This window comes from Colletotrichum jinshuiense, chromosome 7, assembly GCF_051148585.1.
Source record: "Colletotrichum jinshuiense chromosome 7, complete sequence".
Classification (NCBI taxonomy): Eukaryota; Fungi; Ascomycota; class Sordariomycetes; order Glomerellales; family Glomerellaceae; genus Colletotrichum; species Colletotrichum jinshuiense.
In genome coordinates, this window is record NC_139314.1 from 1,813,905 (window position 1) to 1,828,952 (window position 15,048).

Here is a 15,048-nt window from a genome sequence, read left to right on the forward strand (position 1 = left end):
GTTGGTTGGCCAGGGCATGACATTAAGGCTACGGGCAAACTAGCTCCGGATCTGAAAATAAAGATCAAACATTGAATGCAGCTGACGACTTTTCAATATTATGGGCATGGGATTCACAGTTCTCGAGACGCAGCCGTACGCATGGATGAGGGTGATTCTTGATATGGACCATTTTTGCGTGATAATCGTGACCTTGCGGGATCGGATGTCCAACGTCGCCCGGCGCTCTACACGCACTCTTCGACATGCTCCAACCACGCGGCTTCAATGCGACCCCCAAGCTGCGTTAACGAAATAGTAACCTTGTGACGTGGACGACCTTTATCACGGGTTCATGTGCAATGCTGGGCGAGACCAATTGGTCCATTGTGGCCTGATAATAGAGCCGGAGCTGAGTCGTGTTCTGCAACCGAATTCCTGCTGCTCGGTGAAGATGTCTCGTTTCTATCAACCCGATTCGCCAGATGAATAGAACCATAATGCCTTAGTGCCCAAAGCGTCAATTACTCAGTTCAGCTTGACATTGAGCCCATTCATGTCCCTCTACGCTCAATTGCTGTGTTCCGGCTCTGTCCCGAACGTCCACCTCGCCATCTACGACGGCGTATCCCTCTTGCGGGTGCTCCCGTTCTCGGTGTCGGTGCGACAGACATAGGTAGTCCCAGCCTGCCACACACTTTCTATCCTCGCCGTAACCAATGACGGGGCACCGGGTCGATTGCCGCCAAGGTAATCATCGCCAAAGCATCGGCTCAAATAGGAAAGCATCCTGCCACACCGACGCCAGGCTCTGCTTGATTGGCTAGGCAAGATCGTTGAGGCTTGTCGTCAAGATCGCATGTCACTCCCATTTCAAACATGTAAACCACACACTCCCGGTCTAATAGATTAATTCCCATTATCCAAACACCCCCACAAGCAGAAAGCAACCCAGAAAGAAAGAAAGGTCATCATGGTACATAACCCAAGCCACACGCCTCCAAAGCACCTACTCCTCCACCTCCTCCACGGGCTCATCCTCGTCATCAAAATGCACTCGTCTCTGCCCTTGCCTCTCCTGGCCCGCCGGATACCTCGGCGGGAACAATGGCACCCGTCTGTGAATGTCTCTCGGCGGCGACGTCGGGGGAGCCGGCCTGCTCTCCCGAGCCCCGCCGGATGCCGACGACGCTTGCTGCGGTGTGATCGGCCGGGCGGGGACGCTCCTCGGCACGTCTTCCGGGTTCACCTCCGGTAGCTTGATGGTGCTGTCGTCGCCGTCGTCGTCGTTGTAACCCCGGCTCCGAGGGACTTCGATCGGCTCGCGGCTGAACCAGCCAGTGCCACGGGGCGCTTTGCCGTCGTTGATGCCCAGTTCATCTGCGCGGGGCTGTTAGCATGCTGGGGTATCTGCCGCGGGGCCGGGTAAGGGGGGGGGAGGGAAGGGGCCGGAGGTTGACTAACCGTGGATGATCCGCCTCATGTGCGCCTTGATGGCCTGCGTCTGCGACGGCGTGTCTCCGCCCCAGTACTCCGTCTGGCCCGGGAAGAACTGCCGCCTCTGGTCGGGCCCCTCGTGGTAGGGCACCGAGAGCATGTCCCTCATCTGCGCCTTGCCCACCTCCTCCGGCGTCGGCCGGGCCCGGGCATCGATCCTCTCCAGCTCGGCCGCTTCCTCGGCCGCCCGCCGTTCCTTTTCGAGATTCTCTCGCGCCCTGCTCAGCTCGGCCTCCGTTTGTCTATCCTTGCTCTGCAGGTGCACCGGCCACCGGTTCACCGAGAAGAACTGCTTCTTCCTCCCGACGACCTCGGGCCGCGCCCAGTCCCACACCCGATCGCGGTGGAGCGTCATGACGTCCTTGCCCTTGACGGTGCCGAACCTCGGCCTGCTGGGCCAGAGCGTGCTCCCGGCCTCGGAAAGCTCGTCGACGATGCCCTTTCGGACGACCTCGAACGCCTCCTCCTCCGTCATCCCCTCCTTCCACTTCCCCGGGTCGCCGGCCTTGACGACGCTCGCGTACGACACGGGCGGCCCCCTGCCCCCGCCCGCGCGCCTGAACCGGCTGCCCCAGCTTCCCGCCACGTCCTGCAGCTGCAGGGCCCTGTAGTCCCAGTCGTGCGGCGTGCTCAGCCTGCCGTCCAGGTCCGTGAGCCTCTGCTCCAGACTCACGAGCTCGACACCGACGCGGTAGGCGTTGGCCCAGAGCATCTCCTTCGTCAGCCGGCGGCTCCCGTTGATCCGGCCGACGTTGCCGAAGGCCGCCTCCCAGTCCCACGTGTTCTCCGGCGGCGGCAGGTTGGCGCGGTTCCAGATGTTGGTCTGCGGGTCCCAGGGGTCGTCGTTCGCCGGCCAGTTGATGAGGTGTTCCGGGTGCCAGTCGCAGACCGGGCGGCCGATCAGGACTTCACCTTTCTCGGTGCGCTCGTACCTGCGGGGGAGGGGAAAAGCCTCGTCAGTATCGTAACTAGCCTTGCATGTTTCTTTAGGTTGGGGTTGTGTGCGTACCCAAGCCTTCCGTGATCGGCGAGCACCTGGCTGTACTTGTCCACCTTCTCCTCTGAAAACTCAAAGTCGCCCTGCCGGAGCCCGGCATTCAGGGCTCGGGTCACGGGCTGCAGGCCGGCCTTCCGCTCCTGCGATGCGAGAAGGGACTCCCGGCTCGGGTTGTCGAGCAGCGTCTGCACCCGCGCCGCGAACACCTCAAACTCCCTGCCCAGCTTGGGGAGCGCATCGCGCTGCGTCTTGACGTTCGTCGAGGGCCCGCATACGTGGTCGAGCCAGTACAGCTCCATGTCGTCGATGTCGAGATACTTGCCGTGCCTCTCCCGGTGCGCCACCAGCTCCTCCCTCATATCCCACGACTCCCTGCCCTGGAAGCCGAGCTCGATGTTCTTGACCACGCCCTCGAGCATCTGCCGCGGGCTCCGGCTGTATGCCCTGTTCAGCCTGTCCCGCAGCGTGGTCAGGAGCGAGTACCGCGCCACCATCCTCTGCCCCTTCTCCTTGAGGAAATCGAAAGGCGTGACGGGCCCGAGGTAGTTTCGCGGCAGCAGCACCGGGGACCCCGGCATGTCGGTGTCGGCGAGCAACCCCCGGTGAGCCTCCTCCGTTTCCTCCCTCAAGTCCTCCGCGCGGCCCCGGTGGCTGTCTAGCAGGCACTTGTGCCAGTACAGCAGCCCCATGGGGTCGAGCTTGATCCCTTTGGGGGGGCTCTTGATCGCCTGCGGCCTGTAGACGATGTTCTTCCCGGCCTCCGCCCTGGCGCGCTCCTTCTGCCGTCTCGTCAGGGGGAGGACCAGCTTCCGGAACGGGCTCTGGATGGCCACGTTCTCGACGCTGTCGAAGTGCGAGAGGCACTGCTGCAGCGCGGCGCGCTTCGCACCACGGTAGCGCGCGAAGCGTTGCTGCACCTCGCCCTCGGGGTAGAGCTTCTGCTGCTGGTGCGTCTTGCCGCCGTCGTCGATCTGCGTGACCTCGCCGGCGATGTACTCGGTGTTCAAGATGTAAAAGTTGGCGTCTGCACGCAAGTCCCGCGCCGTCGTCTCGGGCCCGCCGTCCATGCCCTTGACGAACCACCGGTCCTCCGTGAGCGCCATGTTGAAGTCGGGCTCGTACCGGAACACCCTCCCTCGCTGGCCCGAGCCGGGCGTCTCGCCGCCCGGGTCCGCGGCCCAGACGAGGTTGCCGTCCTGACGGAACCACGTCAGGAACGTTTTCCGGAGCAGGGGCCCCGGGATCTGGTAATCCACGTCCTGCACGGACTCGGGGACCCGGTGCAGGAGGTAGCGGGGGCGCACTTCCTCCTTGGGCATCCTCTCCACGACGATGCTGCGGCCGTCCGGGAGCGGCGGGAGCCGCGTGCTCGTGCTCTTGAGCTCGGGGAAGTCGACCACGAGCTTCTTCTCGCCGTAGTGGTGCTGCTCGAACACCCAGTGGGTGTGCAGCATGTTGATGCACTGGCGCAGGTCCGGGTACCAGTCCCTCTCCTGGGAGCCTTCCATGCGGAGGCAGTACTGCAGGAACTCGCCAATCTCGGCGAACTTGCGCTCCCAGTCCAGGGTGCGGTCGATGTCCTCGTCAGAGAGGAAGTTTTTGATGCGGATGAGCTGGACCTTGGGCGAGTGTATGCGCCAGCCGTTGTAGTCCATCATCTGCAGGTCCTCGGCGGCGGTAAGGTGGTCTCGCTTCAGCCAGTTGACGAGCCAGTTCTCGTCAAAGGGTTTTGCGATGAGGTCGGCCGTGGTCTCGTCTTCGTCTTCGACGTCAATCATTTCTATGTCGGGATCGGTTGGCGTCTGGCTGGGGGTATCAGGGGATGCTGGTGAGAGGGGGATTTCCTCTCGAGGGGGCGTGAAGATGCGGCGCTCCGTGGGAGGAGGACCGAGGGAGGAGGCAGGCACAGGGCTGTGGTGGCTGCTGATTGCCCGCTCAAACTGACTGGTATGGCTTGTCGACGTGGTGCCGGTGATGGTGTTAGACGGCCGAGTCGGGTCGATGGTTGTCGGCCTGCGCTCAGCCGCCTCTCCATGTTTGACTCCGGTCCTGGTACTGATAGTGAAGGAAGGAATCACGGGGGGTCTAGGTTGTGGAGGCGAAGTTCTGGCAGCCTGGTTGGAAGATGCTGGATTGTTGATGGCTGTAAAACCCTGCGGAATGGTGGTAGCGCCAGTAGCAGCACCTTCGACTTGTCCCTGGACCACAGCGTGAGCATGTCTCTATATGTCCATTTGGTTGTTGGTTACGTACCGGATATCTGGGAACCTGCAACCTAGAGCCCGGCGGGTTTCCGGATTGTTGTTTTCTTCTCCTCGCCCTGGTGCTAGATACCGTTTGGACTTCGGTGACACCAGATGCTTGCGCCACCACACCTGTAGGCGGCGGCATCGAAGAGTCGGGCGGGTGTTGCTGGTTCGCAGCGGCGGGGGTGTCAGACGCGGCCGGCTCCTCTTCCGAATCCTCGTCGTCCGATATCTGCGAGAGCTCGGGGAGCTTGTACTTTGTCGTGCGGCGGATGAACTGGTTGCTGCTGTAATAGGGGTCGAAGGTGGCCGGCCACTTTTTGCCGCCGGGGGCATCACGGGCCCGCCACTCCGTCGTGAAGGGGTTTCTGGGCGCCTTCCCGCCCTCTGCCGGGGCTTTTGGGACTGTAGGGGGCAGAGGCAGCTCTTCCGTTACCCCGTCTACCATGTCGGCATACGAGCACGGACCGTAGGTGCCGTCCGGCCCGTCGATACACGCAGTCTCGTCCAGCCCGCCGATGTCCTCTCTCTCTTCGCCAACCCCATACCCGTACAGCCCTTCGCCGTCCAGGTCTACGTACTGGGCTCTCGCTCTTTCCGCAGCGGCCTGGATCTCATGGGGAGGGAACACGACGCCTTCGTAGCCCAAAACCCTGGCCCACCTCTCCACGTCGGCACCGCCTTCCACAATCTTGCCGATCATGATGTCTCTCTTCCTCTTCTCCGAAGCCGCGGGGTCCTTCTCGGCCTCTTTGGCCTCCGCCGTCCGGGCCTCGATCGAACGCTCTTGGTAAGCCTCCCAGCGGGCCGCCCCGAGGTCCGCGTCGTGCAGCCAGGCATACCGCTCGCCGTACAATTCGGCCACGAGCCCGCGAAGATCCGAGTTGCCCCTGAGGGCCTCGTCTATTTGGCGAGTGGAGATCAGGTCCTCGATGTGGACGAACAGGCGGTATGGCTCGGGGTTGTCGAGAGCCTTCCGGGTGCGCTCCCACGTCTCGGCGGGGAACCTGTGGTAGTGCCTGCGGACCAAATCGGCCAGCTCGGCTGGGACGGTTGTCAGAGGGCGCAAGAACACGCGGGGGAGGGAGGGTAGAGTTTGCTTACGCATCCTTGGTTGAGCCATTGCAGCCGCTGGGTATTGTGCTCAAGGCACTCCGGAGAGAGGTTGAAATTCCGCCGGCGGCGAAGACTGGGCCCGATCAATAGAAAAGCAGACGCGGGAAGAGAGTATTCTAAGCCAGGGCGCAATGAGCAAGAGAGTGTGGAAAGCAAACGACCACGGAGAAAGATCATCTCTCGTCGGGAGGAAGACGTCAGAGCTTGTCACAAAAGGAGAAAAGAAACTTCGGAACTGGGTTTTAGGAAGCAAGAGTTGAAGGAACCCAAAATACCACTTTGAGTTGCGAAACAACTTCATTTTGAAAGGTTGGCCACCCTGAGCGAAGAGCGCCATTGACCCAGGACGCCGCATTACACCGACCCAAAGAGGGCATCGCAAGGGAAGCATTGTGGCCGGGGTGCCGACAAAGACGCCAACGGCGGTAGCAAAGATGGTGCATCACAAAGGGAGAAACGGCCAATGCCAACAATGCGTCCCGGCTACAAGCTCATTGCCGGTTTCGGCTGTGCGCCGGCCATAATGCTTCTAATTCCGGCAAACAGCAACGTTTCCTTTGTTGCGGGCCGTTTACATTCGCTGTAACGGCCATCGCTGTGTCGTAGCCTGCAGCCTTCGTGGCCTTTGAATGGCCATGTGGTTGATTCATACACAACACACAACAAGCGAGACTGGCGTGATTTGGGGGCAGGCCTGGCCGGGAAGAAGGCCCCCTCCGAGTGAGGTTTCCCGAGACCCAAATGCTACAGAGTAATCTTCAAAAGGTCAAGAGAATATTATCCCGCAGACTTCTGCAAGTAGACTAAGACATGTAGTGGAAGAGCTTGCTTGTCTCGGTTCTGCAGCTTTGCAACAATAGCAACAACAAGCGCAATGCCACGCCGTGGCTCCGAAGAGCTCGATCCCGATGCCGCGGAGTCAGGCCGTCCGCCAGACTCGGCGTCTTCTCTTAGCCCTGTTCAAACCACCCGACCCGAGAGATCGCCGCAGACGCTCTCGCGAACAGAGCCCGGCCTCCCATCTGGAACCGATGAAGATAGTAGCCCCCCAAGCGCCAATACCAGCCCGCGCTCCCCAACCCGGGAGCGGGACGTTCAATACCACGAAGACCGCCTCGCGGACCAGGCTCGCATAGAACAAGAAGCCCAGGAGCGCGAGGCTCTCTGGCGCCGCGGCCTCCAGCCCAACCCACAACCCGCACAACGACCGTCCCTAATCATCGGCGCGCCACTAGGCAGAAACCTCACGGCCGTCGAGGCCGCGGCCCGCCTCGTGGCCCAATGGGAAGAGATCCACCAAACCACTCTCTCAGAAACCCCCGAAGGCGCCGGCCCCGTCCTCGAGGCACTCACACGGGCCCGCGCCCAGCTCGCCTCCATGACCACGCAGCAGCAGCAGCCCGGCACGCCGTCGTCGTCGTCCGCGGGGCACGAGAACCCCGCGGCAACGACGCCGCTGAACTCGCTCCCGGCCTACAAGTCCGCGGCCGTGGCCTCCCGCACGCGGGCCCTCGCCGACGCCCTGCGGGACTCGACGTTCCCGCCCGAGCGCGCCAACATCGCCGCCGCGATATCCCTCTACCGCGCCGCCCGGATCCCCTACTCGGCGAGCTGGGCCCTCATCTACGCGGGCCGCCTCGTCGACTTCGCCCCGACCTACGCCGCCTTCACGGCGGACCGCGCCGCCCGCCTCGACCGCTACGCCCGCCTCCACGGCGAGGGCTGGCTCTGGTTCGAGCCGCCGCTGGCCCGCGAGCCCGGCCCGCCCTTCTCCGCCTCGGCGCGCCGCGGCACCTGGGTCCCCGAGACGGACACGTCGTACGACATGGGCCACTACAGCGTCACCATGTCGTTCCGGCGCATGAAGGACCTCGTCTACCGCCGCGGGCCCACGGCCGGCGAGGAGGAGGGGGAGGGGGAGGAGGAGGAGAAGGAGACGGACTGGCCGGCGATACACTCAGACACCGAGTCGGACAGCCCGCTCTCCCCGACGCCCAGGGCGGCCCGCGCCTTCCCGCCGCCGCCCTTCGCGGCCGAGGCCCCGCCCGTCCGGCTCCGCGGCGCCCGCGCCTCGCGCCACCCGCTCATGGCGCGCGACCCGGCCGCGCCGACGCTGCACTTCCGCATGCTCCTCGACAGCGGCGCGACGCTCCCGATGCTGTACGACCGCGACGCCGCGGCCCTCGGCATCGACCGCGCCGCCTACGCCGCCGTCTCCCGCATCACCGTCGACACGGCCTCAGACGCCGCCATGACGACCTGGCTGTACGAGATGCAGGCCTCGGTCGCCGACACGCGCTCCTGCGCGCCGCTCGTCTCGCCCGCGGCCCCCGTGTGGCCCGCCGAGGAGCACGCCCTGGGCGGCATCGTCCCCGTCATGGTCCGCCCGTCGCCGCCGCAGGGAGCCGCTGCCGCCCCTTCCTTCTCGGCGCCTTCGGGACCGACGGGCCCCGTCGCCGAGACGGTCGGCGGCGAGACGACGTTCCTCCGCGGGGCGGCGTCGCTCGTCGACGAGGCCGAGGGCCGCGACTACGGCAGGCTGTCCGGGCTCCTGCCGTTCAAGTGCTGCTACGTGCAGTCGACGCCGGGCCTGCGCACCCTGTGGCTGGGCGAGGACCGCCGCGACGTGCTCGGCGCGCACCGCATGCCCGGCCAGATGCGCTGGGCCCCCGGCTCCGGCAGGGTGTGCGACCCCGGCCAGCCCCGCGGCTTGTGGGAGAAGATCTGCGGCGGCCGAGGGGAGAGAGGACACGCCGACGGGGGGAAGCCTGTGCTCCTGCGCATGGCGCACGAGGAGACTGTGCCGTACGACGACGGCGAGGGCGAGGGGAGGGTGCGCATGGTGGACCTCGAGGAGAAGGGGTGGACGGGGCGGAGCGAGGTCCTGGTCGTGGACGAGGCGGGCTTGAGGTCGAAGCATGCCATCGAGCCTAGGTCGTTGGAGACACAGCGGGTGAAGAGGAGAAGGTTGATGGATTAAGGGGGCAGTTTGAATACATCTGTCGGGCTTGTATCAGGCCGTGAAGATGCGTGAAGCCGTATTGAGATCCCGTTCTTGAGCCATGGGGCACTCCATCATCCATCCCCTTAGGAGAACATGACTGTCATTATCTAGAGCATCCCTGTTGGACGTTGAAGCCATCAGAGGGTGCATTCGACACTGGTACTGAAATGTATAGACGAGCGGAAAACGAGCAAAACGATCACGGCTATCGGATGAGTGACTATGCAATAACTGTGAAATTTCATGACCCTCAAGCATGTTCGAGTCTGGACCATCCATGGGAGCACATTCCGAAGATCTTACTTGATCCAGTTGACCGTATACCAACCTTGTCTTTGCCCAGGCCGGCGGCCGCCATCGAAGCTTGGCCGCACTGTTCTCGACAATTTCGAATCCAACCACCAGGATGTGTCGTCGTCGACCCCATCGTCAACAGCGGTTGGCAAAAGGGGCGCTGCAAATCATGCCCCGAAACCGCCCTCAGCCCCTGATCTCCCACAGGCAACCCTCGGCAGCATCCGCTTCCTAGGGTCCCGGAACAGGCATTCCGTCATCTCGCCTGCCCGCCCTGGCGACGCAGTCGATGGGGACTTGAGTTTGAGGCGGGTGGAAACGCAATGTGAAGGGCATGCCGAGATGGCTAATCACTGCCAGTTCCGAAGGGAGCATCTCTCGTGTCATTTACGGTTATCAGGCGGGTTGCCCCCAGGAGACGATAAGCACGCCCCCGTGAGCACTTGCTCGAGGCAGCTGTTCTGAGAGGCGCCTTCGAACCAGCAAAAAATAAAATAAAATGGTAGGAAACGGTGTAAAACATATGCCATATCGCCTTGCATTAATGAAGAGAAACCCCTTGCTTTTTCAACTCCTCTTGGGTTTAGGCGTCGTCCCTCGCGCACGCAGCGGTTTCTCGGGACGATTCCTGGATTTAGACGACTCAGAAGGGGACGGAAATGAGAACCCGATTTGATGCCGGTGCTCGCTGCCGGGGCTGGCCGACATGGGCGCATTTGATTGACTGATGCCTTTGCACATGGCGATCTGCCCGGGGGCTGCAACGGCCGAATCGAGAAGCGGTCTCGACTGAAATCCACTCGGACTTGTTGGCTGGTGGTCGAATACGAATCGCTCGATTGCTCCTGAGTCGTCCCCCCGTCCTGTGATGAGGCGATCGAGCAATTACTTAGTAAGCCAGGCAATTACCCAACCCACCCTGTCACTCCGCTCAATCTCCCCATGGCCATCAATGCGCCTTCGGTCTAGGCACAGCGCCGAGCGAGGTTCAAATCTCGCTGGCTGGCTGGCCGCCCCAAAGCATCGCGCAATCGAACGAGTAGGGCGGAGTGCTCCCCTCAGGCGCAGGAGATGACGGTTCGCGGGAGGGCAGATGCGACTGCGATTGGCCTGGTGCAGCAGCCCAATCACCACATTTGATAAAGCGTTCGCATCTCTCTCCATATCCGTAATTCGAACATCAGGCATGCTGTTCGCGCGAAATCTTGTTTTGCCTGCAGCTTACGGTGGGGGAGCTGGGCGTGCGTGTGGCTTGCAGATGCGAGAGTGCAAATCTGCCAGTTCAGCCCAGGCTCGGTCGGCTTGTGGGAGCCGTGTCGCGTGGAGGACGGGGGAACGCGTAAAGTGGTTCTGCCATTCGCTGGCGATCCGTGGGAGGGTGTTCGTCGCCAGGCGGTGTTTGGCTGGAGTGCAGCTCAGTCGAGGAATGGCTCGTCAAGCTAGTTCCAATTTCCCCCCGAGATCTCGAGGGGAGACCCCTGGCATTATTGAACAACTGGCAGACACGGCAATCAAACTGCCTGCTTGCGGCAGAAGCATGTGCTTCAGTTGTCTCTCGGCTGTTCGTGTCACGGTTGACACCAACGCCGCCGGGGCCGACAGGGGACACACGTCCACAACGCGAAAGGAGAGATGCCAGCCAATATCACGAATATCTTAGCAGCGGGTGTCGATGTTTGGTGTCTCAATGGGCGTGTTGCCGGTATCATACAAAGTCTTTCGTCTGCTGAACCACAAGCGTAAGTAATCCTTGGGGGCAGGCAACACCGAGCCGTGTCCCCCCATCACCCGGCGGCGTCTGTGCGGGATGGCATCAGAATGTCTTGGGTCCGCACTGCCAGACGCAGACGCTTGGAACATCGCTCGCCCGGTTGGCCAGTGGCAACTAACCTGCCACGGATGGCGATCGATAAGGCCTCTCGAACCCGTGTTTTGTTTCGAAGCAATCTGTCCCGAAAGCAAGCCGTCAATAACGCGACAAAAGTCACCATCTGCTGTTGGCTAGCGCCGCAGGCCGTGCCCTGGAGACGATCCTTCTCCGAGGCGACGAGGTGCGAAGCTTATGCCCTTTCAAGGCATTCAGCTGCTCAAACACACACAATCCTCGGGTGCCTCAGATGCATGCTCGCCCTGCTGATTGCCCCGTTGCAGCCGCCGGGGCAAATTTGCCCAGGCCATGGCCCCGGCAGGGCCTGCACAAAAGCGCTATAGGCCCGGTTGTCACCCTCCATGAAGACCCGGAATAGGCAGGCCGGTCGGCGCATCCGGTGTCCCGCCTGTGGGGATGCGCCGGGGATGGAGCGTGTCTTTGTTGCAGGATTCGGGACCTGGGGAACCCATCACGAAGCGGTGGGCAAACGCCTCCTGAATGATGATTCCAGATAGGGCAAAAGGGGACGGAAATGTGCACTGCTGGGCGGACGGGTACCGGCTTGAACGACGGTTCGCGCCCTGCACGCCGAGCAAGGCCGGTAAGCGGGTTACGAGGGCTGAGGGTGCTCAGACTAGTTCGTTCGTGATACCTAAGTTTTTGTAGGGTCCAGGGGAGCAGCTGGCCCCGCAGGCCAATAGGCCATGGCGAAATAGCAAGCTGTCTCTTTAGGCCAGGCATCAAGCTGTGGCAACTGGCACGGAGCCGACCAACAACTTGGGTTGGAATCCGAGGCGGCGTGTGTACCCACGATCAAGGCATACCTAAGTGTCTCTACCAAATTGGTGTAATCGCACCTGTTCCACAGTGGTTGGCCGCCCTATTTCTCCGAGACGGCGGCATATGCTGGGAGCTTGGGCCGGGCGACGAGTGACGTGTCCTTGGGATTCTTTGACGAACGCATGCATGTCCGTTCCGTTGCTGGAACACTAGGAGAAGCACCGACCAGGTGTCACGGGTTGGTGACGGCGGCCGTCAGGCGTGCAAGCGGATGTCCGCCCGTCAAAAAGGGAGGGGGCTGGAGTGTCAAGGCTGACATTTAGCCAAGCGCCGATCACCTGTCTGCTCGGCACCCGTGGATGGATGGATGGATGGGGATGATGTTGCAGCACGGAACAGACCTCATTTACCGTTCCCGTGGTGAGCAATAATCGACAATGGGCCGTCTCTTTCCAAGCTTGACGACCCTGTGGAATTGCTGGATGGAGCGTGGCGCTATTGGCAACCCGGCTGGCATGGGCAACGGCGCCGGCTAGGAACATAGTTCGTTCGGCCAAGAATCGGTTAGACACTTCGCGCGGGTGCAGGTGTTCCCGAGGAAACTCTCCAATGGACCTCGCGTGGCATGAACTCCCAGCCCGAACGGCTGCAGCTCGCCAGAGACATTGGTCCAATATGGCCGGTCTTTGACTCTGACGGACCATGATGTACGGTAGCTAGCGGGCGGTGCTTGAAACTCGGGGACCTCGCAATTTGAGGGTTCATGTCTGGCCAAGAAGCGGCGTCTCGTTCGTAAGCAATCACGGGTTGCAGGTTGCAAGGGCAACTGATCATCGCCGATGGGATGTTTCGATGGATGTCACCGCGGTCAAGTGGCCAGTGGCATGCGCCAAAAGCTGCTGGGAGTCCAAGCGCGTCCTACATAGCAATGTCTCTGATTCGGGGCTTTCTGCAGAAACCCAGCAGGGGTCGATCTGGGCCGTCCGGCGATGGCCCAGCGAGTTGTGTGCCTGAAGCAGCAGCGATGATCACTGCGGCTGCCACGCGACATGGCTGCCCAGATCTGTCATATCTCGAAGAGATATCGACAATTGACAGAGAGGAATTGCAAATTATCTACTTGTGTTTGGGAGGGCATTGCATTGTCTGCTGGCCTCAGTTGTCCAGGCCAGTGGCTTCTGCGCCTTGACAGGTGATGATGGCATATAGCGCGTATTAACGTTCAGGGCCTGCTCATAAAGACGTGATATTGAGGCTGGTGAATCGGCCACGTCTTGGCTGCGTCAAACCCGAGACTACATGGCCCGATGGACGGGCGAGTTGCGCGACGCGGTTCTCGTCATAACGTGCATGCCTATAGGCACTGGCAAAAGCCAGAGCTTCCCTGCGACAACACAGGTTTTGGGGGGGAGATGCGACACCGTGTAGTGGGCAGTGGGATTGTTTCTTGGAAAGGCCAGTCAGGCTTGAAACACCGGAAGAGCTGCCATGGTACTGTAGGGTCGCATCGGCGAGTGCGACAGTGGCAATTGGGATATAATATGGCAGGTGAATCGCGCTTGCACGGCTTCTCCTCGTGGGCTCGCGTGGGCTGCGGCGATGCTGTAGAATGATTCTGTGTGGGGAAGTTGTCTGGGCGGCCGGTTTCTGCTCCTATTCCTGTTTCTTGCTGCGGTGCAGACACGGAGTGCTCCTCCCAGACGGGCAGCGTGCATTGGCTGACGGTGTGCACTGGCTGGGGCGGGTGCGGTGGCAGGTGGCCAGTGTGTAGCTATTCCCATGAATCTCCCAATAGCGGTTTGGAGCGCATTCGATTTCCGAATTGGCGAGGACCTCTGGCGGGTTCCCGGGCTAAGCAGCGACGGCATGGCAGCAGATGCATGCGGCGGGATTAGGAGGAATACGACATTCGCTCGCGTGATACGGTCAATATCTCACGATCGCCTGACACGCATGAGGCGCCGGCTGAAAGGGGGCCCAGACGCAACGATGATGTCTGACTGTCGTCGGTTCCGGCCCATCACATCAGCGGGTGGGAAATGTGATTTTCAGCCCCTGTTGCGGATACTGGACTTTTTGTCGTCGACAGGCCCCAGGTCCACAGGCGCTCAAAGGCCGGGACAGGAGGGAGGGCGGGCGGTGGTAAAATAACGTCCTTCCATGCTAAGAAATGAGAGGCCCGAGCTGGAAAGCATGGAAGGCATTGATACATGGTGTACACGGCGGTTTTTGTGCTGGTACTTTGCTTTTGGTTTTCGTTGAGCTTACCCAGCTAGCATGGGGCTGGACGGCGAACCCTTGCAGAGACAGGATGGGCGGGACATTGTGAGAGACGGTGCAGCAGCAAGGGGACGACTGAGGTGCAAAAATCTCTTCATACCGGGGCAACCCGATTTGCCCTGATGGGGTCGCGAAGGGTCGGCGGTTGAGTAAAGGGAAGCTGCTCTTGGCCGGGATGAGATGTCATCGTCAGAGCTCCAGCGAGAGGAGGGCGCTACCGGGACAGGGTCTGCAGCAGCACCAAGGGGCGAGAGGAGACGTTGGCTGTTTGGAATGTCTGAGACTGGGGGGGTTGGGATGAACCAGTACGAATAGATGCGATGGCAGCTGCGGACACACGGGGTGATGGTGCTTGAGATAGATGTCTGTGGGTAAGCAGATGGGCAGCCCACAAGAGTCGAGTGTAGGGAATTTGCTTGTCGGCGATGGGCTCCCCCGACGGTTGATGATGGTCGTCTTCGAAGCTGGGCGGGCGATGTGGGCAGAAACCACGTACAAAAAGCAAGGTACCGCGTGCCCCGAGCTGTCTTATCCGTACACAAGACACTGTTCCCGATGCAGGGGATAAGGTTTGCATTACCAAGACAGGGAGGGCATACAGGGGATCGAGCACAGCGGGAACACAACGTGCACAAGATCTGGCGCTAGCCCCGAACGGGCCAAGCAGCTCGGCCGATTGGGCGGAACCGGGGACGGGAATCGGAATTTTCAACGTTCCTTAGCGTCTCAGCCTCGTGTCTTTTGTGCAGGTGTGGATCTGCACGGGGGGGGAGGGGAGGGGGCCACCACCTCGAGCTGTGGCTGGAGCTGGTAGCTGGGAGCTGGGAGCTGGGGACGTGGATCCGTCCCGTTTGGCAGCTGCAATCACTTGTCAGCCTCATAAATTCCTTCACATCTTTTTATCCTTCCATAATCCTTCTAGACGGTCTGTCTCCACGACGAGCGCGACCCCCCCTGTAACGAAATCTGTCTTTTCTCTTTTCGT

The 15,048-nt window shown here is 61.4% G+C and overlaps 2 protein-coding genes across 2 annotated transcripts; one reads left to right on the plus strand and one right to left on the minus strand.

Moving 5' to 3' along the window:
• Positions 1–988: 988 nt before the first annotated feature.
• On the minus strand, positions 989–5,842 carry EsH8_VII_000471 (uncharacterized protein; the record flags this gene model as incomplete). The annotated part of the gene is made up of 5 exons (XM_083270604.1): positions 989–1,359; positions 1,444–2,408; positions 2,486–4,671; positions 4,727–5,763; positions 5,824–5,842. The coding sequence occupies 5 exons, from the start codon at positions 5,840–5,842 to the stop codon at positions 989–991; spliced, it is 4,578 nt and encodes a 1,525-aa protein (XP_083128161.1).
• An 867-nt stretch (positions 5,843–6,709) lies between these two features.
• EsH8_VII_000472 (uncharacterized protein) lies at positions 6,710–8,815 on the plus strand (the record flags this gene model as incomplete). Its single annotated transcript, XM_083270605.1, has 1 exon — positions 6,710–8,815. One exon carries the CDS (start codon positions 6,710–6,712, stop codon positions 8,813–8,815), a length of 2,106 nt encoding a protein of 701 aa, XP_083128162.1.
• Between the last annotated feature and the right edge of the window lie 6,233 nt (positions 8,816–15,048).